Source organism: Diabrotica virgifera, chromosome 4, assembly GCF_917563875.1.
Source record: "Diabrotica virgifera virgifera chromosome 4, PGI_DIABVI_V3a".
NCBI classification, from domain to species: domain Eukaryota; kingdom Metazoa; phylum Arthropoda; class Insecta; order Coleoptera; family Chrysomelidae; genus Diabrotica; species Diabrotica virgifera.
Window position 1 is genome coordinate 35,458,055 of NC_065446.1, and position 24,944 is coordinate 35,482,998.

The following is a 24,944-nucleotide window of genomic DNA, read 5'->3' on the forward strand; positions in this document are numbered from 1 at the left end:
ACAATATATTTTTATTGGGAGCAAACGTTATTTTTCATGTAATTGCCTTAAAATGTCTTATTTTTAAAAGCCACCGCCATTATACACCATGATACTAATGACGTTCTGAAGCTATTTCCTTGTGGCATTTTTATGATTAATTATTTATATGGGAAATAAGCCACAATTAAAATGAAAAAAATAATTTTATTAACGTTTCGACGCCCAAATCGGGTGCCGTTGTCAAAATACAAAATATTACTAAAATAAACTAAAGTGTTGTTGCTAAGCAAAAAAAAATTCTTCTAATAATTTATTTAATTTCACTCATTTATATTGGCAATTCAGACATATATTATACATTTTAAAGTAGAAGACTTTAAAATGATATTGCCAATATTTATGAGTTGCGTTCCTGGGACGACTTACTGAAATAAAAAGTCAATAATATCGAGCTAGTACATATTTTATATTTTAGTATTACTTATATATCTAGTATTATTAATAATATTTATAATTTAAACATGTTACAGGTCAGAATTTGGTATTATTTTTTGAGAGTAAATTAATGTAAGACCAAATACTTACGATGTCGGGATAGTATCACAGGGTTTTTTCCTGGTTTTCCCTTGTGATTTACTATGAAGTCTCTAACGCGAGAATTTTACTGTCGTTGCATTTGGTTGTCTTTTTAAAGACATATCACATGCTATAATTTTTTATGACGGATATTCTTGAGTTGGGGTTAATTTCATGTAATCGAATGAACTATCTTTCAGTAAGTCGTCCCAGGAACGCAACTCATAAATATTGGCAATATCATTTTAAAGTCTTTTACTTTAAAATGTATAATATATGTCTGAATTGCCAATATAAATGAGTGAAATTAAATAAATTATTAGAAGAATTTTTTTTTTGCTTAGCAACAACACTTTAGTTTATTTTAGTAATATTTTGTATTTTGACAACGGCACCCGATTTGGGCGTCGAAACGTTAATAAAATTATTTTTTTCATTTTAATTGTGGCTTATTTCCCATATAAATAATTAATGATACTAATGACATTTCTATGATTCTAACAGTGTTACCATAGTTATATAAAATATATTTTCTTATGAAAAGATAAAATCTTTCGATTTTAAATAATGTTAGTAGTTGATAATTATATTTTTCTACTAATCCAAATAAAAAAGGTCGTAGAAAAAGTATAGTATTCTACTCGCATGTACTACTACTCACGATGATGAAGTTTGTAACACGAGCCGTATGCGATCCTGTTGTTAAAACTAGTTTGACGTTTCTGAAACTCAAAATGAATTTAAGTAATATGTTGTTAATCGTCGATTACATAATTTTTGAGATGACCATCCTTTCGGAAACCGGGCGTAAATTTGATAGTACCCCAGTTCATTTACCGGCCATCCCAATATTTTTTTTCAATCTATTTCGAATAGAAAAAAAATCTAGTGTACATTCGATGGACTTATTTAACAACCGATCATAAGTGTTTTGAGTCTCCGAAAGGTCGATTAACCAGTTTCGCTTGTCAAACGGCGGTCAAAATGGACTGTTAGCCAATCTGAGATTATTTGCCGATTAACGGTAAGAGTTTTTTAGTTTTTTAATTACTGTAATTAACAAATACCGAGAAAAAATTGTCGAATAACAGATCTATAAAAAATATTATAGTATTCAATAAAAATAAGACTTTTTTATGGAAAAAATAATTTAAAATATTTATTTAACTTGCAGAACATGGACATCTCGGACATTTTTTTATATTTGATTTTATAATTTATATTTTTTTATTTTAAAAATGTAAGATAACAACGATGCTAGACTCATAGAGCTAATTTTTGAGAGGACAGAGCTTTAAAAAGCAGAACATAATTATTATAGGGATGTAAATACGAGGAAAAACGTTTGAGAAATTATATCAGCCAGCTTTGAACGCAACAAAATAGCCGTTAAATAAATTAAAAATATATACAAAAATTAAATACATAGACAAAAAATAAAAGTACGAGTATAAAATATTATGGATCATAAATAAACTGTTTTATATCTCCTCCTTTTAACTCTCCTCACATAAATTTCATGCATTTTATTCTTTTTGAAATTATCTAGCCTCGGTTTTAAAATGCTCTCGTTCAATTTTTGCTCCAAACAAAAGTGACAGAACATAAGAGAGAATGCACCTTTAGAATCTAAAGATACAAATTTGGATTTAGATGTTAATATAATTGAAATTTTGAAGGATAACAACAGATTGTGACAGTATCGTTACCATATCGTATGTTAGATCATCGATTTAAATGATCTTTAATCATGTAATTTTACAATAATTGGCGTTTCAGAAACCATCACTGGTTAACAGTTGATCAAATCTGACAGCCGATTAGATGATCGGAGATTTGAATAACGTTTCGGAAACCGGCTGTTAGCGTCGTAACCACTACAACTATTTTTAATATGTATATTATTATTGCAGAGTAACAAGAGAAAAAATTATATCCTGTTGGAGTTAAAAGACGGTCAATTGCAGCTTAATATTGAAGGTAGAAAGAAACAACTAAAAACTCTGCCGATAAGTTCAACAAGAATTAATGATGGGCATTGGCATCATGTTCGATTAAGTAGAAAAATGAAAAAGCTTACAATTTTCCTCGACAAAGACACAAAACCAAGTAGAATTAATATTAGGCTAAAACCCAAAGATGAAATTTATTTCGGAGGAATTTCGCAAAATTCAGAATACACAGAAATTCCAGATTTGGTAAGTAAACTACTCTACAATAATATACATAGTCGAGGAAATGAAGCTGAAAAAATGGCAAAACCTCGCAATTTTTTCGTCCAGCATCGATTTGTACACAAATTTGGAATTAGGCTCATTACACCGTCTAGTTTATTTTCTATATTGAGCCGTTGTACGCTTTTGGTTTTTTAAAGGGTGAAAACTACCCTTAATTGTAAAAAATTATAAAAAACATTTTAAACTTTAATATTGTCAACATTTGGTTCTTATTAGTTATATAATGATTGTTTTATGCTTTAAGATATACTATCATAATATTTCAACCCTTAGAACCACCCTTGTTGGAGCTATATATAAAATATTTACTTATCCTAAAAGAATAATTTCGGCTTGCATCGATTTCCACAAAAATTTGGGATTAGGATCATCTCATCCTGTACTTCATATTCTATATCATGCTTAAGGGCGTTGATTATTTTTAGGGGTGTAAACTACCCCTTATTGTCAAAAATTATATAAAAACATTGTAAACTTTAATATGAATAAAATTTGGTTTTGATTGGTTAAATAATGATTGCTTTATACTTTAGGATCATCATCATTCTCTTTGCCTTATCCCTATGCGGGGTCGGCTTCCCTAATTGCATTTCTCCACACAATTCTGTCTTGGGTCATATCAATGTTAATCCCCTTTACCAACATGTCCTGCCTTATCGCCTCCCCCCAGGTCTTCTTTGGTCTTCCTCTCCTACTCCTTCCAGGAATCTGCACTTCAGCTATTCTTCGTATTGGGTGATTAACGTCTCGACGTTGAACATGACCAAACCATCTTAACCTATGCTCTCTCATTTTGGCATCAATTGGTGCCACACCTAGACTTCCCCTAATATACTCATTTCTAATTTTATCCTTCTTTGTCACTCCACTCATCCATCTAAGCATTCTCATTTCCGCCACATGCATTCGTTGTTCCTCTTTCTTTTTCACTGCCCAACATTCAGTTCCGTACATCATAGCCGGTCTTATGGCTGTTTTATAGAATTTTCCCTTCAGCTTCATTGGAATTTTTCTGTCACACAACACACCACTCGCTTCTTTCCACTTCATCCATCCAGCCCTAATTCTACTGCATGCATCTCCATCTATTTCTCCATTACTCTGTAATACCGATCCTAGGTACTTAAAACTATTGCTTTTCACAATCATTTCACCATCCAAAGATACCATTTTATTTGTAGTAGCTCCATCTTTAAATGAACATTCCAAATACTCTGTTTTTGTCCTACTAAGTTTTAAACCTTTTTCCTCCAGAGCTTGTCTCCACTGTTCCAGTTTTTGTTCTAGGTCTCTTTCACTATTTCCTACTAACACGACATCATCAGCATACATTAAGCACCATGGAATGTTACCCTGTAGTTTCGTTGTTATCTGGTCCACAACTAATGAGAATAAATACGGACTAAGCACAGAACCTTGGTGCAATCCTACTTTCACATGAAATTTATCAGTCTCTCCCACACCTGTCCTAACACTAGTCGTTACTCCCTCATACATATCCCTCACAATCTTTACATATTCACCAGGGACTCCTTTCTTATTGAGTGCCCACCACAGAATCTCTCGAGGAACTCTATCATATGCTTTCTCAAGGTCAATGAATACCATATGAGCGTTTGTTTCTTTACTCCTGTATTTTTCCATCAATTGCCTTATAATGAAAATTGCATCTGTTGTTGATCTACCCTGCATAAAGCCAAATTGATTCTCGGATATTTCGGTCTCTTCACGTATCCGTCTGTCAATTACTCTTTCCCATATTTTCATGGTGTGGCTAAGCAGTTTTATAGCCCTGTAGTTTGTACATTGTTGTATATCTCCCTTGTTTTTGTAAACAGGTACCAGTATACTGCTTCTCCATTCGTCTGGCATTTGTCCGACTTCCATAATTCTATTAAATAGACCTGCTAGCCACCTTGTTCCTGTCTCTTCCAATGCTCTCCATACTTCCCCAGGAATATCATCTGGTCCTACCGCTTTTCCTTTCTTTATTTTTTGAAGCGCTTGAGCCACTTCCTCGTTGGTTATTTTGGTGACCATTGCTGCTACTGTCTCCGTTGACTCTACAGGCTGTCTGTCAAATTCTTCATTTAATAAGCTGTCAAAGTACTTTCTCCATCTCTTTTTGACTTCCCTTTCGTGAACTAGTATTTTATTATTTTCATCTCGGATACATCTAATCTGATTAAAATCTTTTGCTTTCTTTGCTCTCTGTTTGGCTATTGTATATATCTTCGTTTCGCCTTCCCTGGTATCAAGTTGATCGTATAGGTTTGAATACGCTTCTGCTTTGGCTTTTGCTACTGCTACTTTCGCTTCCTTTTTCGCCACCATATAGTTTTGAAGATCTATGTCGGATCTAGTTTCTTGCCACTTTTTATATAATATTCTCTTCTCTTTTATTTTTCCTTGTACTTCGTTTGACCACCACCAAGTCTCTTTATCCTCAAACTTTTTTCCTGACGTTTTCCCAAGTATTTCAATAGCAGTCTCTCTAATACTACTGGCCATTTTTCTCCAAATTGTATTAGGGCTTCCTTTCATGTTCCAACATATTTTTTCTACTATTCTTCTCCTGAATAGACCTTCTTTCTCATCTTTCAGCAGCCACCACTTGATTTTTTGTGGTCCTCTCCGATATTTTTGTTTAGTTTCGCTTTTTACTTCGATGTCCAGAAGAAGCAGCTTATGTTGTTGGCTTACTGTCTCACTCACTATTACCTTGCAGTCCTTACATTCACGTATGTCTTCTTTCCTTATCATGAAGTAGTCTATTTGGGATTGATGTTGTCCACTTTTGTAGGTAATAAGTTGAGTTTCTCTCTTTTTAAAGAATGTGTTAACAATCGCCATATCCAATGCTGTTGCTAATTCAAGCATGTCATCTCCAGCTTCATTTCTAGTTCCAAAGCCTAATCCCCCATGTATTGTTTCATATCCTGTCTTGGTTTGGCCCACATGTGCATTGAAATCACCTCCTATTATAACTTTCTCCTCTGCTGGAATATCACTCAGTACGTCTCCTAATTGATCATAGAAAGCTCTTCTTTCATTCTCACCCAGACCTGTTTGGGGAGCATACACACACACAACATTCAATACCTCTTTATCAATTACAAATTTCACTGACATCATTCTATCACTCGTTCTTACAACTTCTACTACGTTATCTTTCATTTCACTATCAGCAATTATACCAACTCCATTTCTAGTGTTACTACTCCCTACATACCACAATTTGTATCCTTCACCTAGTTCTTTCGCCCTTTGTCCTTTCCACCTAGTTTCTTGAATACAAGCAATTTGAACTCTTCTTCGTTTGAGCGCATCCACTAACTCCAGACTCTTACCTGTAAGACTACCAAGATTCCAAGACCCTATCCTAATTTTTCTAACCTGTAATGGTGTTCCCCCTGAGATAGTCCTCACCCGGAGATCCGAACGGAGGCTCATTTTACTTCCGGAACATTTTACCTCAGGAGATGCCATCATTTCAGTATAAGATTTTATTGCGTTTGGAGAAGGTCTTTTCATTTTTATGGCCTGAAAAGATTTTTGGATATTTGATGCCTGAATGCCTTTTCTATCAGCACCATACCCTGCCCTGCACGTTTAGCCAATACACCACCAATGCAACCAAAGTGCAGTATTACCCCACACCCGCCTGCATTTTTCTGTATAGGCCAGGATCCCTACTGTAAGGACTGCCCTATAAGCCAATGTATTGTTGCCCTTATCCCGCCGCTAGGAGGCACGTACTTTGGTTATTTCGGGATACCTGCTTTATACTTTAGGATATAATATCATAATATTTCAACCCTTAAAAACCACCCTTAATAACATTACAGTTTTTATAAAACGATATTTTAATAGATCTATACAGAAAAAAGTAGAATTAAAGAATTACAATAACATTTATTTACACAAAAATACGAATTTACAAATATGTAAAAATACAAATACAAATAGTTTTTTAGTCATCTTCCAGTATACGAACCGGTTCTGAGGTATTATACATACATTGAAAATTATCCATAAGCGGACTATCCAAATTTTTCGAAAAAAAAATTCGTTTTATAAACATAGCTCCTTCATTTTTGGCGACAAAAAGTTTTTTCAAAAATAACTTTGTAGGATTTTTGAAGAGTTATAAGACTGTGTAAAAAATATTGGCGAATGGATTTAGTGTCCGCAGTCATATAAACCCAAATAAACAACAAAAAAAGACTGTGTAAACTAAATTGCGTAAGATCTCTTAGTTTTTAATTAGGTGGGTTTAAAGGGCTCGAATAAGGGGGTGTTTGCTTTTAAATAGAGGTTTTAAACAGCTATATCTCGCTAACTGTTCACTGTAATGAAAATCTATGTACAACGGAATTTTAGTTATTAAAAAAGCTATAATTTAGTAATCTATCATTTTTTTCGTATCTCCAGTATTTTCGGAGATATTTTGAAGTAAAAGCTGAAAAATCGGAAATTCCAAAAAATTAATTTTTCTTTAAACTCCAATTTTTCTAAAATTAGGCCTTTGAAATAGGTCAAACTTCTTGGGTGTATTGGTAGTACATATATAAAAGAAATTACAGAAAGGCGAAGACCAATTTTTAATTAGGAGGATAGTTAGGGGGTTGTTTTCACCGATTTTTTCATAGAGAAAAGCAGGTACCTACTTTTTTTTATCATAAGCCGCTTAATTTTCAGACTAAAAACTTTTTAGTATTATTTTTTGAAAGGCCTAACTGTATACTTTAAAAATGATTATTTAAGTTTTCCTCGAAAAATGCAAATTTTTTCCGTTATTTTACTTTGAATATTTCAAATTATGCATTTGACGAAAAAAGCTAACTTTTAACATGCCGTATCTCGGTTTGTATTGGTCTTAAAGATAAACATAAAAACAATTTCGTTTGTGTTACTAAAAGATACAATTTTGATATCCACAGTTTTTTTTTTTGATTAAATGCATATTTTTCGAGGTATTCTCAAAAAACCCTCTAAAAAAGTCGAATTTTTCATCGAAAAACTGTTGATTTCAACCGCGAATAACTCGAAAAATATTAGTTTTACGAAGAAAATGTAAAGAACATTTTTTCTTAGAATTACTTTTGACATCGATTTACATGGTTAAAAATTCCCGCCCCCGAGATGGGGTGGCAACCACCCCCAAGGTTTTAGCGTACAGCGGCATGATATAGAAAATGATCCTTGAACTATTCCCTACCTTCTGTGAAAATTTCAAGTAAATCTATGCTGGACGAAAAAATTGCGAGCCAAAATGCTTCATTTCCTCGACTAACACTCACCGACACAAAATTCAGCCACTAAAAATGTTTGATTAAGTTTGACAATTTATAACTTTATTATTTTTTACTCCGATTTTCAAGATTCTTGCATCAGTTTGTAGGTACATGTATTGATATCGTCTGTTATTCTTTCGGTAACAAAAAATTTTTGCTTATATGGCATTATACGGTGGTAAATGGAAGCGTTATAAATTCTCCTAACTTTAAAAAATTCTTTCTGTGGAAAAATTGAAGGACTCATTTTGTTTCATACTCATTTCGTATTATCTCGGAGGCGTCCCTAAGATTTTGTTTTCTGAATTATTCAAATATGTCTTTTCTTGTAAAAGCTGTAAATAAAAACACTGCTTTGAAGGTTTATTGAATTAAAAATATCAAACGGACTAAAATTATCAACGCAAAACAAGACAATTCAATAGCGGGTTTGGCATCGAATAAATAAGATGTGTTATCCTTGCCTGGGTACCTAACAGGGCCGGATTTAAGGGTGGCATGCTGGGCAGCTGCCCAGGCCTCCACATTCCGGGGGCCCCCACAAAGCCTCAAACGTAAAAAATATCAGCAAATTATTCACATAGAATTATTTTTGTTTTATACAAACACTTGTGCCGTCCACTCTCTAAAAGTTGCAAAAGCTGCAGCTGAGTGTTGTTCTGCTGCTACAGCATTATCTGATTTCTTAAAGAACTATATGTATTTTCACTTCCTCTACATATAGATACAACTTGTTAATCAAATGTTTAAAAGCTGCATCTTTAAGCGACAGCAACGCAGACCGTGGCAGAAATATTATTGTTCCTAAAAGAGTAAATACTACTAGATGGTTATCCAGATGTGATACCGCAAAGGCACTATTTAAAGATTATAATCAGACTAATGTAGACTTATTCAAAATTTCAGAAGCAACATTTTAAAACTCGTAGCGATACAAATTGTTTGTATAATCGAATGTGCTTACTGCAAACAGGAATATTTGCAATATTTTGGAATGAAATCTTAGAGAAAACAAACAGTCCAAGTCGTATTCTGCAAGATCCAAATATTGCCCTTAATTCCGGAATGGCAGCACTTAAATCACTTAAAGTAAAGAATTTATACAGTCAAGACGTGACAATTTCAAAACATATGAGACGCGATGGTAAGCGGAAGTCAAGACAATTCAACACATAGAAAGTGACTACGGAATATTCGACTGACTCCACTGGATTATGGAACATCTCAAGAGGCTGAAATGACAACATCAAAGAAATTTAGGACTCAAAATTTTATCGCTATTATAGATCAACTCATTACCTCTTTAAGTCAGAGGCTTTCTGCATATAAATGCATTCATTCCAATTTTGGATTTTTACATCATTTAGATATATTTTGGTCATGCATATGTGTACAATATTTTGGCCATGTTATGCGGCACCCAGAGAGATATAATATCCTTCATTTAATAATAAAAGGCAAGGTAGACGGAAGAAGAGGGACAGGTCGAAGAAGAACGTCATGGCTTAAAAACCTGAGAGAATGGTTTAACAGATCCTCTACATCCCTTTTCCGAGCTGCAGTGAACAAAATTACTATAGCCAATTTGATAGCCAATGCTCGATAATCAAGCACGGCACATGAAGAAGAAGACATCATTTAGCTTCAGAGCTATCAAAGCTTAGGTACTGACATCTGTAGCAATGATTTAGATGAAATTCTAGGTGTCGAACTAATACAATTTGTAGAATTTTTCAAAGAGGATATCTGCTCATTAAATATAAGCAAAGAACTTTAAATGTACCGATTGCTAGAAGAAAAGAATGTGAATGATGCGTTTCCAAATGTTGAGGTGATACTTCGTTTATATTTCTGATACCAACTAACTGTAGTGGGGAGAGTTAATAGGGCTTTTCATCGATTGTCATTTGTTTCGAGCTTCTGTCATATGTCGTATACTCCGTGTATATTAATATTATACACAGATTATACAACATACATGACAGAAGCTCGAAACAAATGACTGTGAATGAAAAGCCCTACTCTCAAAACTTAAGTTAATTAAAAATTGACTTCGGTCTATGATGGGCCAAGAACGTTTGAATCATCTCTCTACAATGAGCATTGAACACGATGTCTTAAAGCAATAAGACATGTCCGACATAGTCAAGGAATGTTCAAGTAAAAAATCTCGAAAAGTATCCTGACTTCAACCCTACATCCTATGTTTATTTTTAATATTTTACTGTAACAAATCTTAATTTCTACTGAATTTAAAAATATAGTTGGACAGGGCCCCCACAACAATTCTGACCAGGGGCCTCCACTGCCTTAAATCCGGCCCTGGTACCTAATAGCCCGATATTCCTTTACCAGGACCATACTGTACCAAATCTTCTAGTGACCTAGGATGACGGCGAATAGCTATTTTAAGACTTGGTTTGGGAGCTGCTAGCCTTCAGTCAATACCCTAGGGCCAATGGAGTTCCCAGATCAACACTTTGGTAGAACTCTTCTCTCTATTGTGGCAAACATTATATAATTTTAATGTTGTTCTTCTTCAGATGCCATCTCCCCGACGGAGGTCGACAATCGGCAATCATCATAGCTATTCGGACTTTAGAGATGACTGCTCTGAAAAGTTCATGTGATGTACATCCGTACCATTCTCTCAGGTTCCGCAGCCACGATATTCTGCGTCTTCCTATGCTTCTTTTTCCTTGAATCTTTCCCTGCATAATCAATTGGAGCAAGTTGTATCTCTCTTCACGTGTAATATGTCCGAGATATTCCAATTTTCTTGTCTTGATTGTATTTAAGACTTCCATTTCTTTATTCATCTTTCTCAGAACCTCTTTGTTTATATCGTGTTCTCTCCATGATATTTTCAGAATTCTTCTACATCCACAACTCGAATGATTCCAGTTTTTTCACTGATGCCGCATTCAAGGTCCAAGCTTTCATTTCATAAAACGAAGTCGAGAAAACGTAGCACCTGACCAACCTAACTCTTAGCGCAACTTCAAATCTCTTTTGCAGGTCACTCTTCTCATCTGTTTAAGTCTAAATGTTTTTAATAATTTTTCCTTTTCTCTTTCTTGGTCAACTTCATGTTCTGAATAATTAATGCTCCAATAGGTCTAACAGCGGTTCTCAATCTGTGGTACATGTACCACTGCTGGTACATACAGGGTGAGTTTTTAGTGCGGGATCGGTCGATAATTCCATTACGGTATAGAAAATCGAAAAAAGTTATTTAGAAAAAATGTAGGCAATGATATTCTCCACGCTTGGAAAATATGTCCATTTCTACAGGGTGGTCAATAACAGCGTGGTATATCAAACATATAATTTTTTAAATGGGACACCCTATATATCTTTTCATATTTATATTCCCCTCATAATTCTTGTTCATATAATATAGGGTTTTGGATTACTATACAGAGTATTTAACAAGTTATGACCATTTTTATTTCGAAATCCCTATGAGATTAACACCCTGTATATAAAGAAGTAATTCATAGACAATAATTTGTTTTATGTAGTAAGATAGACAATATACTGTAGTTTTTAAATTAAGTCCAATTGAAATCATTGACGAATGTTTGTATACAGGGTGAACTACAAAACCAAATTACGATTTTCTCGATTTTTTTAAATGGGTTACTCTATATTTTATTTTTTTTAAATATTGTATTTATTATACTCTTTCATTTTTATATAGCATTCCCTATATCTAAACTTATTACTTTCGAAGATATTTTTAGTTTTCTTGAACTTTCGGGAATACATTCAATTTTTCTAGTAGAAATAAGTTGGTATTGAATCACAATTAAATATTAAACAAAATTATTTTTATTCAATAAATATCTAACACAAAATATAAACCATAGCAATATGCAATGAATGTATCAATAAATGTGGTATTAAGGAATTATCATATTTCCCTAATATACAAGAATCCTACAATTCCTCCAAAAAGATATAGGTATATTGTGTATAATAAAATTACAAGATTATAAGATATAGATTTAATAAACAACTCACACAAAACATAAATCAAAACAATATACAACTAATTTAATAGTTTTTAGATTATTACATCAACAGCATTCTAAGCCAAGAAGTTTTTAGTAACACATTCCTAATTGCAGATTGTGACCCGCAGTTATTAATAATATAATTTTCATAATAAATTTCATTAATATGCATCAAGAAATCCCTACTTTGTTACCACTCAAACTAGGTGATCTATAAATGTTTAAGGTGATATTGTTAGAGATTATGTGATTGGTCCACATTTTTTGACGGTTGAGGTTTTTATACGGCGGTGCTCCAGTTCTTCCAAAATTGATTTTTTTCAAGTGGGGCTATATAAAAAACCTTGTATACCACAAGCATCCAACAAAGCTTGATGATATGAACAATAGAATAAAAGAAGCTTTTAATAATATTGACTTACAAAAATGTTAGAAATGTGGCTCTGTCATTTGAATATCGGTTACAAAATTGCATAGACGTTGAAAGTGGTCATTTTCAACATTTACTTTAGACTTATATCCTTAACATCACCTTAATTGGTACATTTATTAAATTTTGTTATGGTTTATTATTTTTTTGTTAGTTATTTATTGAATGAAAATATTTGTTATATTATTATATAATACTTGTTTGTTAAGTTATTTATATAAGAATTGAATGTATTCCCGGCAAATGAAGAAAACTAAAAATATCTCAGAAACTAATAAGTTTAGGTATAGGAGATGCTATATAAAAATTAAAGAGTATCATAAATACAATATTTAAAAAAATATATATATAGGGTGATATATTAAAAACAATTGAGAAAATCGTAATTTTGTTTTGTAGTTTAAAAGTGCTTATAAAAATGAATGTTCTACTAAAAAATTCTTGGCTTAGAATGCTGTTGATATACCAATCTAAAAACTGTTATATCAGTTGTATATTGTTTTGATTTATGTTTCATGTAAGTTATTTATTGAATAAAAATAACCTTGTTATATTATTATATACAATACAAAGTTTTTTTTGTAGGAATTTTACGATTCTTGTATATTAGGGAAATATGATAATTTCTTAATATCACATTTATTGGTATATTCACTACATATTGCTATGGTTTATATTTTGTGTTAGTTATTTATCTAATAAAAATAATTTTGTTTAATTATCACTCAATACTAACTTATTTCTACTAGCAAAATTGAATGTATTCCCGAAATTTGAAGAAAACTAAAAATATCTCGGAAAGTAATCAGTTTGGATATAGGGAATGCTATATAAAAATGAAAGAGTATATTAAATACAATAATGTTTAAAAATAAAATATAGGGTGATTCATTTAAAAAAATAGAGAAAATCGTAATTTGGTTTTGTAGTTCACCCTGTATACAAATATTCGTCAATGATGTGAATTGGACTTAATTTAAAAACTACAGTGTATTGTTTATCTTAATAAATAAACCAAATTATTGTCTACGAATTACTTCTTTATATACAGGGTGTTAATCTCAAAGTGATTTCGAAATAAAAATGGTCATAACTTGTTAAATACTCTGTATAGTAATGCAAAACCATATATTATATGAACAAGAACTATGAGGAGAATATAAATATGAAAAAATATACAGGGTGTCCCATTTAAAAAATTATATGTTTGTTATACCACGCATTTACTGATCACCCTGTAGAAATGGACATATTTTCCAAACGTGGAGAATATCATTGCCTACATTTTTTTTAAATAACTTTTCTCGATATTTTATATCATAAGTTATCGACCGATCCCGCACTAAAAACTCACCCTGTATATTATCATTCGCGGTGGTACACAAAACAAAACAAAATTAAAGTAGTAGTACTTAGTAGGTAAGTCTTGATAATACAATGTAAAAATATAGGTGGTACCAAAAATAATAAAAATGACTGTAGGTACTACATGACCCAAAAAAGTTGAGAACCGCTGGCCTAAATAATAAGTGTATATAATTGCCAATTAGAAAACAGTAACTGTATTGCATAATTTTCTGAACGAAACAACATTTCAAAATGCAGGTTTGGCGGTTATAAAAATAGCGATTAAATTTTAGAATTTTTTTGTTTAGATGAATCGTTTGCTGCCATTCAGAGGTTGCATGCGGTCACTGGAAATTAACAACGAACAGCAATTTTTAAGAAATAACAAAAACGTACAGAGTTCTAATATAACTTTGTGCTTCTCAAACGTTGAAGAAGGTGCTTACTTTGGAGGAGACTCATATGCTATATACAGTAAGTACAAATTTTTTAATCGTACGCTTGTCTACAAAAGATAAATTAAATGTAAATGTAATTTATGTTTTTGATAAATAGTCCCAGTAGTTTTTCTTTCTTTTTGTACATTTGCATATTTGTCACATTCTACCTCCATTTAGATATTCCATATACAGGGTGATTGATTAGTGGGGTAAAGCTCAATAGATCCACTATAGTAATAGATAGCAATAAGAGTTAGTAACAAAAATTGTAGCCAACTTTAAGCTTCACATTACAAAATTAGTTAGAATGTTACAGGGTGTTTGATAACGTAGTGGCAGACCAAACTTATGTTTTTTTTTAAATGGGACACACTATATTTTATTTTATATTCGAAAACCTGTTAACTTCTCCATCATAAAAATAAAGGTTTGTTATGTTATACAGGGTATTTACAAAGTTATAACCAATTTTATATGAAAATCGTAACAAGTTTAACTCCCCGTATAAATAAAAATAAGCACAACAGCAATGGTTTATTAATGCCATATTTTTTATCTATTGTCAAAATTTTTAAAAATTATTGACATTGTTAATTTTCTTTATATCAAATACAGGGTGAGTCAAAACGCAAGTACATTATTTTCTCATTAATTTTAAATGGAACACCCTGTATTTTATATCAGTATTGAAAATTACCATTACCGTACTTTAATTTTTATATAACATTCCCTATGTCTAAATTTATTAGTTTTCGAGATATTTTCATTTTTCAGAGGAAATTATTTTAGGTATCTAAATTTTTCCAAATTTTAAGTAAGCCATGACTGAATTGACAATTGACGATTACTGATTATCAATCCGGTAATAAATGTAACAATGTAGCAAATAAAGAAAGAAAAATAATTTATTAGTAATAAATTTTACAAAAAAACACACAAACACAAAATACAACATTTTGTGAAGACAATTAAACACTACTTTTGTACGTAAATGTAACGTTGTAACAAATTAAAAACGAAAAATAATTTATCAGTAATACATTTTGCAAAAAAATATGTTTGAAAAAATTAAAAGCTACTTGTAATAAAATATTTTCGATATTTAATTACATAAGGTGTTCAAAATTACCTCTTAACACATTTATGCACGCCTGAAAACGATCATTGAATGAGCTACTTACGCTACGAAGCATTTGTAAATTAACACATCGAAATACACTTTGTATTCTATTTTTCATCTCATCCCTTGTTGTTGGAGGTAGGTATTTTATAAACTTCATTATTAACGTAACCCCAAAAAAATCAGTCCAGTTTATTCAATTCTGGTGATCTGGGTGGCCATGCTACTGGTCCATTGAAAAATGAAAATATCTCGAAAACTAATAAATTTAGACATAGGGAATATTATACAAAAATTAAAGTACGGTAACGGTACTTTTCGATAGTGAGTATTTACGAGTATTTATTCGAAGTATTTCTGAGAAAATAACGCGTTTTGACTCACCCTGTATTTGATGTAAAGAAAATTAGCAATATTAATCATTTTTGAAAATTTTGACAATACATAAAAAATATGGCATTAATAAACCATTGCTGTTGTACTTATTTTTATTTATACAGGGAGTTGAACTTGTTACGATTTTCATATAAAATTGGTTATAACTTTGTAAATACCCTGTATAACATAACAAACCTTTATATTTTTGTGGTGGAGAAGTTAACAGGAGTTTGAATATAAAATAAAATATAGGGTATTCCATTTAAAAAAACATAAGTTTGGTCTGCCACTGTGTTATAGAATACCCTGTAATAATCTTACTAATTTTGTAATATGAAGCTCAAAGTTGGCTACAATTTTTGTTATTAACTTTTATTGCTATCTATTACTATAGCGGATCTATTGAGCTTTACCCCACTAATCAATCACCCTGTATTAAACCCCCCTTATTTTAAAACGTTTTATATTCACTTCTTGTTCTTTGTCTGTCTCTTTGTCACTATATCCGAAAAATCTTATAATTGATTTGAAACATATTTCCCGACTAGGTATGCAACTCGATGGCAATGCAACATTAAACAACTTTTACATGGATACATTGAGTTTAATATTCCAAAAAAATCATAGTTATTTTAATACTGTTGCACTAGAACTTATATGCCAGTATTTATCTCCATACATAACATCCAATATGGTCTATTGACTATACCTATACCTGGCTTTCGCCCAGGAGACTCGGATTCAATTCCCCGTATCGGAAATCCGTTTTGTTTTTAAATTAACATTTTGATTTGAAAAATAATTGTTTTTATAATACTTTTTTTATATTGTGCCCTATAAATAATAAATACGTGTTATTATAAAACGTTCTTTTTTATGAAAGTGTAATTTTTCAAAAAACATATCCACACTCCACATCTCCATATACATACATTTTAACCATAATCACTATAAGCTCAAATTACAATTTAACTTTAGATACTATCAACTAATATGGTACTTCTTCTTAAAGTGCCGTCTCTTCAATGGAGGTTGGCTACTACAATTGCAAACTCTTCTCTGTCTTCAGCTGTTCTTATTAGCTGTTCAAAATTTAGCCCTGTCCATTGTCGGATGTTTCTGAGCCACGATAGTCTTTTCCTTCCTAGTTCTCTCCTTCTCTCGATCTTTCCTTTCACTATAAGTTGAGCATATTGGTACGGTACTTATTATTTCTCAGTATGTGGCCCAGGTATGATGTTTTTCTAACTTTCACTGCGTTGAAAAGTTCTCTTGCCTTGCCTATTCTATGCAGCACTTCTTCGTTTGAGGTATGCGATGTCCACGAAATTTTGAGAATTCTCCGGTAGATCCACATTTCAAAGGCCTCCAACTTATGTATGGTTGATGTTTTAAGGGTCCATGTCTCAACTGCATAGAGAAGAGTCGACCGCATTTGGATAAACGTAGTCGAATTTCGAGATTTATTCGAGAATCACAAAGCAGTTTTTTGATTTTATCGAAAGATTTTCTGGCCTGTTCTATTCTCTATATTATTTCTAGATCAGGATTTAGGCTGCTATCGATCCAACATCCCAAGAACTTAAATCTATTGACTTGTTCTAAAATGTGCCCATTTATTGTGCAAGGTTGAGGTACATTTTGGTTTTTTTGGATTGACATCACTTTGGTTTTTTTAATGTTTATTTTCATACCAAGCTGCTCACAGGTCGAGTTGGTCTTGTCGATGAGTCGTTGTAGACCCAAGTTGGAATCCGCAATCAACACCGTATCATCGGCGTATCTGATGCTGTTGATATTTACGCCATTCACCTTGACTCCATCCTTGGAGTCCTCCAGTGCCTCTTTAAATAGACACTCGGAGTAAAGATCAAACAGCAGAGGCGACAGAACACATCCCTGTCTAACTCCCCTCCTAATTTCTACTTCTGCGGATGTGGAACCCTCGATCCTAAGTCTGTCGTTTTGGTTCCAGTACAAGTTCTTTAGTAAATTAATGTCTTTTCCATCTAAACCGACTTCTTGCAAACGTTCTAATAGTAGGTCGTGTCTTACTCTATCAAATGCTTTTTCGAAGTCTATAAAGCATATAAATATATCTTTCCGTTGGTCGTAGCATTTTTGTGCGAGAACTAGTAAATTGAAGAGGGCTTCTCTCGTTCCCATGCCGGCTCTGAATCCAAACTGATCGTCTCCGATGATTGTTTCGCACTTTCTATACATACGATTATGGAAGGCTTATCAGACGGAACTCATTGCAGTGTTGTGGGTTTGGCTATTTTGGTAGTGGGATGAATATTGACTCTAGCCAGTCTTGGGGTATTTTACCTGTATTATAAATGCGATTGAATAAAACGACAAATATTTCGATATTTCCTTCGCTGATTAGTTTCAACGTTTCTGGGTATATTCCATCTGGACCTGGGCTTTTATTTGTTTTGAGTTGGTTAATTGCATTTATAATTTCAGATTTCAGAATTGCTGGCCCTTCGTTGTTATTTTCCAATATTGGTTCTTCTCGTATGTCATGAAAAAGAATTTTAATATAGTTTTCCCACTCTTTCAGTTTATCTTCCGTTGATTCTAGCAGTTTTCCATCCGTGTTCAGCATGGTGTGAAAAGTTGTTCGTTCGGTAGTTGATGTAAACTCTTTTACCTTTTTATGTGTGGTACTACACTTTTCCAAAAACCATTCAGACACACTTAGCTATCTATTCTCTTCTTCTTCTTCTTCTCCTTAGATCAGGCGAGACTCGTTAGTTTAGTCGTAAGGCCTTCGTACCATACTTTGTTTTTTCCTTAAACTCTAATAAGTTCTGTGGCCTCAACAAAGACCAGCCATTTTCTTATTGGCAATTTTAGGATCTCTTAGTTGACCAGTGAATCCCTGTCTTACATCACTAAGCACACTGCAATGGCATAATAAGAGCTTTAGGGTCAATTTCATAAATGTAAAAACTTCAGCCTAGAACAGAGTTGTATGTTGACTTGGGCTGTAAGATTTATTACAGATACATATTTGCCCAAAGACTCCTGATCCAGTACCATGGGTAGTTTGATATCCATCAGTGAACCATATTAAGTCCCCATTAATATTTGGGACTTTTTGTTCTCAAGATGGTATAATTGTGTTAATCTTCTCGGTGAAGATTAGTTCTGGTGTCATCTAGACCTTTTGTATGTTTTCTTTCATGAGTACCTGTATCTTCAAATCAAATATTACATGTTTTTCTACGTGAAACGCACACTTACGTATGTATTTGCACACTTTCTCTATTTAGTCTTCCGTATACCACAACCCTTTTCAAAATCATTCCTTACATAATATACTACCATCACATTCGGTTACATGTCCATTTATAATTTTTGGCAATTTATTCAAAATTATAATTATTATATTGTTAAAAATGTATAAACATTTTCAATTTCTTTGCAACACGAAAATGCAGCAGCTGCATAATACTCTGGTTAAATGGGAGAGTGCAGGAAGAGTCTATACCGGTTTCGGAGGTCTTTCCCCCCTCATCAGTAGTCCCATATCCTCTTCTCTCCGATTTATCCACGTATCATACTTTGCACCTTTCCGAATTGCAAAGAAAGAAATGTCACGGATGAACTAAAGCCATCTACCGAAAAACAAAGTAAGTTATCAATCGAAGTAGCACAGAAAACGACAATAAATATCGCCTCCGTGCCACCAGATTGACAACAGGTGGAATACTTTCTTTGGTAACACCTCCTGAGATTTTCAAAATTTATAAATCAAACAGGATGCCGAGGAAATTAAGATGAGTGAATTTTAAATAATTCACAACTCATCTGCTCAGCGTGGTAAAAGTTCCATCAAGACAGATTCCTTAATATTGCTCCTACAAAAGAGTAAATGAATTAAAAATGTATAAACATTTTCAATTTCTTTGCAAGAGTCTATACCGGTTTCAAAGGTCTTTTCCCCCTCATCAGTAGTCCTATTCCGATAGGTGAGTTGCCGGAATTTAATTGAAATGAATGTAATAATAAAAGAATGTGTGTGTACTTTGTACGCACGTAAGAAGTTATACTTCTATTATATGATTTAAACGAAATTAATATACTTTTTATTTATATTTTGTTTAAATATTAAACTAATTTATACTTACTACTTCTCAAACATTTTTATTAGAACAGTGCCAAAAATTAAAATAATAAAAGAATAAAACACACACAAACACATTAAACAAGCCACAAATGATGTCTGAACATTAATTGTCGAAAATTTTTTTAACTAAATACGTATTTTCTGAAAATACAATTATATAATAAATATACTTACAATCATAAAATGTATTAAAAAAACAAAAAAGAAAGTTTCTATTGGGACTCGAACCAGCGCTGATAAGCACGGTTGGTATTGGAATTCATTCGCCTTCAACGCTTAGCCACAGACACTATGTGTCATTATTTACGAAGATCGACTAACTAAACGGATTAAACTTGTGATATTTTGATATTTTGAAAATTGATCAAATTATTTTAATTTTGAATTGAAATGATTTAGAATTGAAAAAATACAACAAAACATAGAGTAAGAAAACAATATATTAGGTGAATATTGATAGAAATTTTGATGGTAATCAAATTATATAAATAAAAGTTTTACATACTAGGTATGTATTTTGGCAGATCAAATAGGTAGGTTTATACCCATGATACATTAACAATTATTACGTACCTGTTGCTTTTAAAAACTATTTAAAAGTCACTACAATATTATAAACTTTTTTGTTTCTGTCCTCACAACAATAAAACTAATATATTATACATTTGTTTACCTTTACCTTTACCTCCAAACCACAGCTGTCCTCTGTCCTACAGCTGCCATATCGGATAATTTTTGACATGTCATTTGAACATCCAATCAGAACAAAGTTATAATGCGCATGCGCCGGGCTGATAGGTTTTAACATATAAAAATTCACCCTCTATCGCCGGTAAAGAAGTATAACTTCAAAAAGAACGATAAATATTTTATTTATTGTAACGAAAATGTGTTTCGCTTTGGTCTCGGAAGAAAAGATGGATGTTAGCGACGACCAGACCCGATGCGTTTGCCTGCTGAGTGGTTACTGAAGAAAAAAACCACAGACGATAAATATGTTTGTGTTTCTTTTACTTTGACCAGCTGTCAATAAATCACTAGGTCTGGCGTACACTTTTGCAGTTTCAAGAAAACAATTTCGATGCATGTGAGTTGTTTACATAATGGTCTGATATGATAACTAATTTATGTGGGTGAGAAAACAGATGTTGACAGAGTTAAGCCATGTCACTCTTAAACATTTTTGTATTTAATTTAATGTGAATTTCGAATGACTAAGTTGTTTCGCTTTTGAGAAAAAATATTAAAATTAAAATTAGCGAAATAGTAATTAAAGCGTATCGCTATAGTCCCATATCCTCTTCTCTCCGATTTATCCACATATCATACTTTGTGCCTTTCCGAGTTGCAAAGAAAGAAATGTCACGGATGAACTAGAGCCATCTACCGAAAAACAAAGTAAGTTATCAATCGAAGTAGCACAGAAAACCCAAAGTATGAAACAGAAGGCCCAAAGTATGATACGTTGATAAATCGGAGAGAAGAGGATATGGGACTACTGATGAGGAGGAAAAAACCTCCGAAACCGGACTCTTATAGACTCTTCCTGCACTCTCCGATTTAACCAGAGTATTATGCAGCTGCTGCATTTTCGCGTTGCAAAGAAATTGAAAATGTTTATACATTTTTAATTCATTTATTCTTCTGTAGGAGTATTAAGGAATCTTTCTTGATGGAACTTTTACCACGCTGAGCAGATGAGTTGTGAATTATTTAAAATTCTCTCATCTTAATTTCCTCGGCATCCTGTTTGATTTATAAATTTTGAAAATCTCAGGAGGTGTAACCAAAGAAAGTATTCCACTTGTTGTCAATCTGGTGGTACGGAGGCGATTTATTGTCGTTTTCTGTGCTACTTCGATTGATAACTGACTATACTTTATTATATTGTTGTGTCCTCCTGTATATGCTAACAAAAAATTAGCGAAATATTGATTAATAAAGTCAAAGAGTTATTTCCAAATAACTTAGGACCAAGTAGGTACTAAAACCTTCCTCAAAGGCATCCAATACATTCAAGAATTTCGTATTGCTTTATTAATTTCACGTACCTACTGTTTAATTTATGTCAGTAAATATCTAGATATAAAATAGTCTAAAACTTTAAAAGGGTAAACCCTGTAGTTGGCTGTATACCTTTGTTAAGACAACGTAGAATGAAGTAAACACTTCTGTTGTATGTAGGTATATAATTTATTAAAAAATTCTTAAAATTTATCCACAAGGGAGTGGAAGTACAACAAAACGTTTTCGGTCAAACTGACCATCCTCAGTGTAAACCTGGAAATAAGTGAACCACTTAGATTGAAATGCAAAAGGGTGAAATTTTGACAGTTAAAAAAGAAAATGTGGTTACTTACGTCCAGTGTACAAGTAATTGAAACTAGCCACTTGAATAGGTGTAAAACCTCAAAATAACATTATTGCTACATTATGAGCTGTGTAGTAATCGACAATAAGTCGATGTCTTAAGATTAAAAATATATCACATGTGGATGTATGTCATCCTTGCTCGAAATTTACACAAGGTTGTGATCAGGTGAGAGGTTAACAACCAACTGATTAGACAGATTGGTGCCATAGAGTTATATATTAGCATAGAGAGAGTGTCATTCAGAGCGAAGTGACGACACCATCTTTTTTATTTGGATTAGTGCTGTTTCACTCTTACGTATAGTAAAGCTGCTACAGTTGTCCTCCTCTTCCGTGCCTATATTCACACTGAATGTCATCATAGATTTTCGATACAATGTGTTAGAAAAAGATGCAGCAAACCAGTCCATGAGATCTTGTCGTCAGGAAGCGCGGAAGGTAGGCTCCCTCTATGTTAATATATACCTCTATGATTGGTGCCTGAAAATTCATGACAAGATGTCAAAGAAGATAGGTGGATTTCTCAAATGTCAACCGGAAAATTTGACAGAGTGAATTAATATTTAACTTAATTATTAAATTGGGAATATGCCACTATTAAAAATGTTTGTTATGAATTCTAAGTTGTAAATAAAGGTTAATAAGCTGTAATAATATATTCATTAATGCACCGAAAACAAAGGCAAAATTCTACTCATATGCTGTGACGTCATAGACTGTTTGTCAACTGTATAGGACTAAGAATAATTATATTTATTTGAGTAAAGTTATAATGAATGAATATTATTGAAAATTATATAGAAAAATTTTTTTATATAGAAATTTTTTTTAAATATGACATCTTAATAGAGTAGCAGCTGTAGAGTTGGAAGAAATGCTAATAGGGAATGGTCGGTTGCAACCGACCATTCGGGGTTGGTCCCTGAAACATATGCAACCGACCATTCCCTATTAGCATTTCTTCCAACTCTACAGCTGCTACTCTATTAAGATGTCATATTTAAAAAAAAATTCTATATAAAAAAATTTTTCTATATAATTTTCAATAATATTCATTCATTATAACTTTACTCAAATAAATATAATTATTCTTAGTCCTATACAGTTGACAAACAGTCTATGACGTCACAGCATATGAGTAGAATTTTGCCTTTGTTTTCGGTGCATTAATGAATATATTATTACAGCTTATTAACCTTTATTTACAACTTAGAATTCATAACAAACATTTTTAATAGTGGCATATTCCCAATTTAATAATTTAGTTAAATATTAATTCACTCTGTCAAATTTTCCGGTTGACATTTGAGAAATCCACCTATCTTCTTTGACATCTTGTCATGAATTTTCAGGCACCAATCTGTCTAATCAGTTGGTTGTTAACCTCTCACCTGATCACAACCTTGTTGTGTAAATTCCGAGCAAGGATGACATACATCCACATGTGATATATTTTTAATCTTAAGACATCGACTTATTGTCGATTACTACACAGCTCATAATGTAGCAATAATGTTATTTTGAGGTTTTACACCTATTCAAGTGGCTAGTTTTAATTACTTGTACACTGGACGTAAGTAACCACATTTTCTTTTTTAACTGTCAAAATTTCACCCTTTTGCATTTCAATCTAAGTGGTTCACTTATTTCCAGGTTTACACTGAGGATGGTCAGTTTGACCGAAAACGTTTTGTTGTACTTCCACTCCCTTGTGGATAAATTTTAAGAATTTTTTAATAAATTATATACCTACATACAACAGAAGTGTTTACTTCATTCTACGTTGATAAAATAGTCTCGCATGATTTTATTGCCTTACTTAGCCAAATAATATTTTTATTTTTTAGAAGAAGATTTTCAGATCAGCGATATGTTAGAACTCAGCTTTGAATTTAGAACATCAGAACAAAACGGTATCTTACTAAGTGTTTCTAACCAGGGAGATTATCCCGCGTTATCCGTAGAATTACAAAATGGTGGTATAGTTATGGCAGTAAACTTGGGCAATGGAGTTATTACCAACGTAACTAACAACCTCAACTCCGATATTGCTTTATGTAACAATAAGTGGCACAACATAACAGCATTATATTCAAGTTCTGAATTAACAGTGTACGTGGATGGTATAAGAAAAAGTTGGGTACAGAGCGATATCAATTCTACCATGGATGAAATGGAGGCACCATTGTACGTTGGAGGATTACCAGGTAAACTTGATAACTATTTTATAAGTCCATCTTCTTCTTCATGTACCTCATCATTTATAGTCTGGGCAGATTATTGGAGAATAGGCCATTTTTGAGAAAAGTTATTTACCAGCAATTTTATTGCCGGAATCGAATCTTATGATTGTACAGCTGGTTCCAAAAAAAACTGATACGACTCTTATAGCGTATTTTGTAGAAAATTGAGCAGTGTACTTTCTTCTTCTTCTTCTTCTTTTTGTTTTTGGTCTCGCTGCAAGGCAATTGCCAGCACGATTTATAGGCGATCTTGATGTAGTCTGGCTCTAAGCCATATCAAAATCGCTGACTAAGTTCTTGTAAAAAGTTTTGATGGTGTGAGATATAATAAAATATGAGTTTAATTATATTTAGTTTATTATAT

The 24,944-nt window shown here is 32.5% G+C and overlaps 1 protein-coding gene across 1 annotated transcript in view; it reads left to right on the forward strand.

Annotated features, from left to right (window-relative positions):
• Window positions 1-24,944, forward strand: part of LOC126883564 (laminin subunit alpha-1) — a 490,753-nt gene that overhangs the window by 456,414 nt on the left and 9,395 nt on the right. The window contains exons 32-34 of the mRNA XM_050649204.1: window positions 2,472-2,756; window positions 14,197-14,362; window positions 24,185-24,544. Coding sequence (XP_050505161.1) covers window positions 2,472-2,756; window positions 14,197-14,362; window positions 24,185-24,544 — 811 coding nt within the window. The remainder of the gene's footprint in view (window positions 1-2,471; window positions 2,757-14,196; window positions 14,363-24,184; window positions 24,545-24,944) is intronic.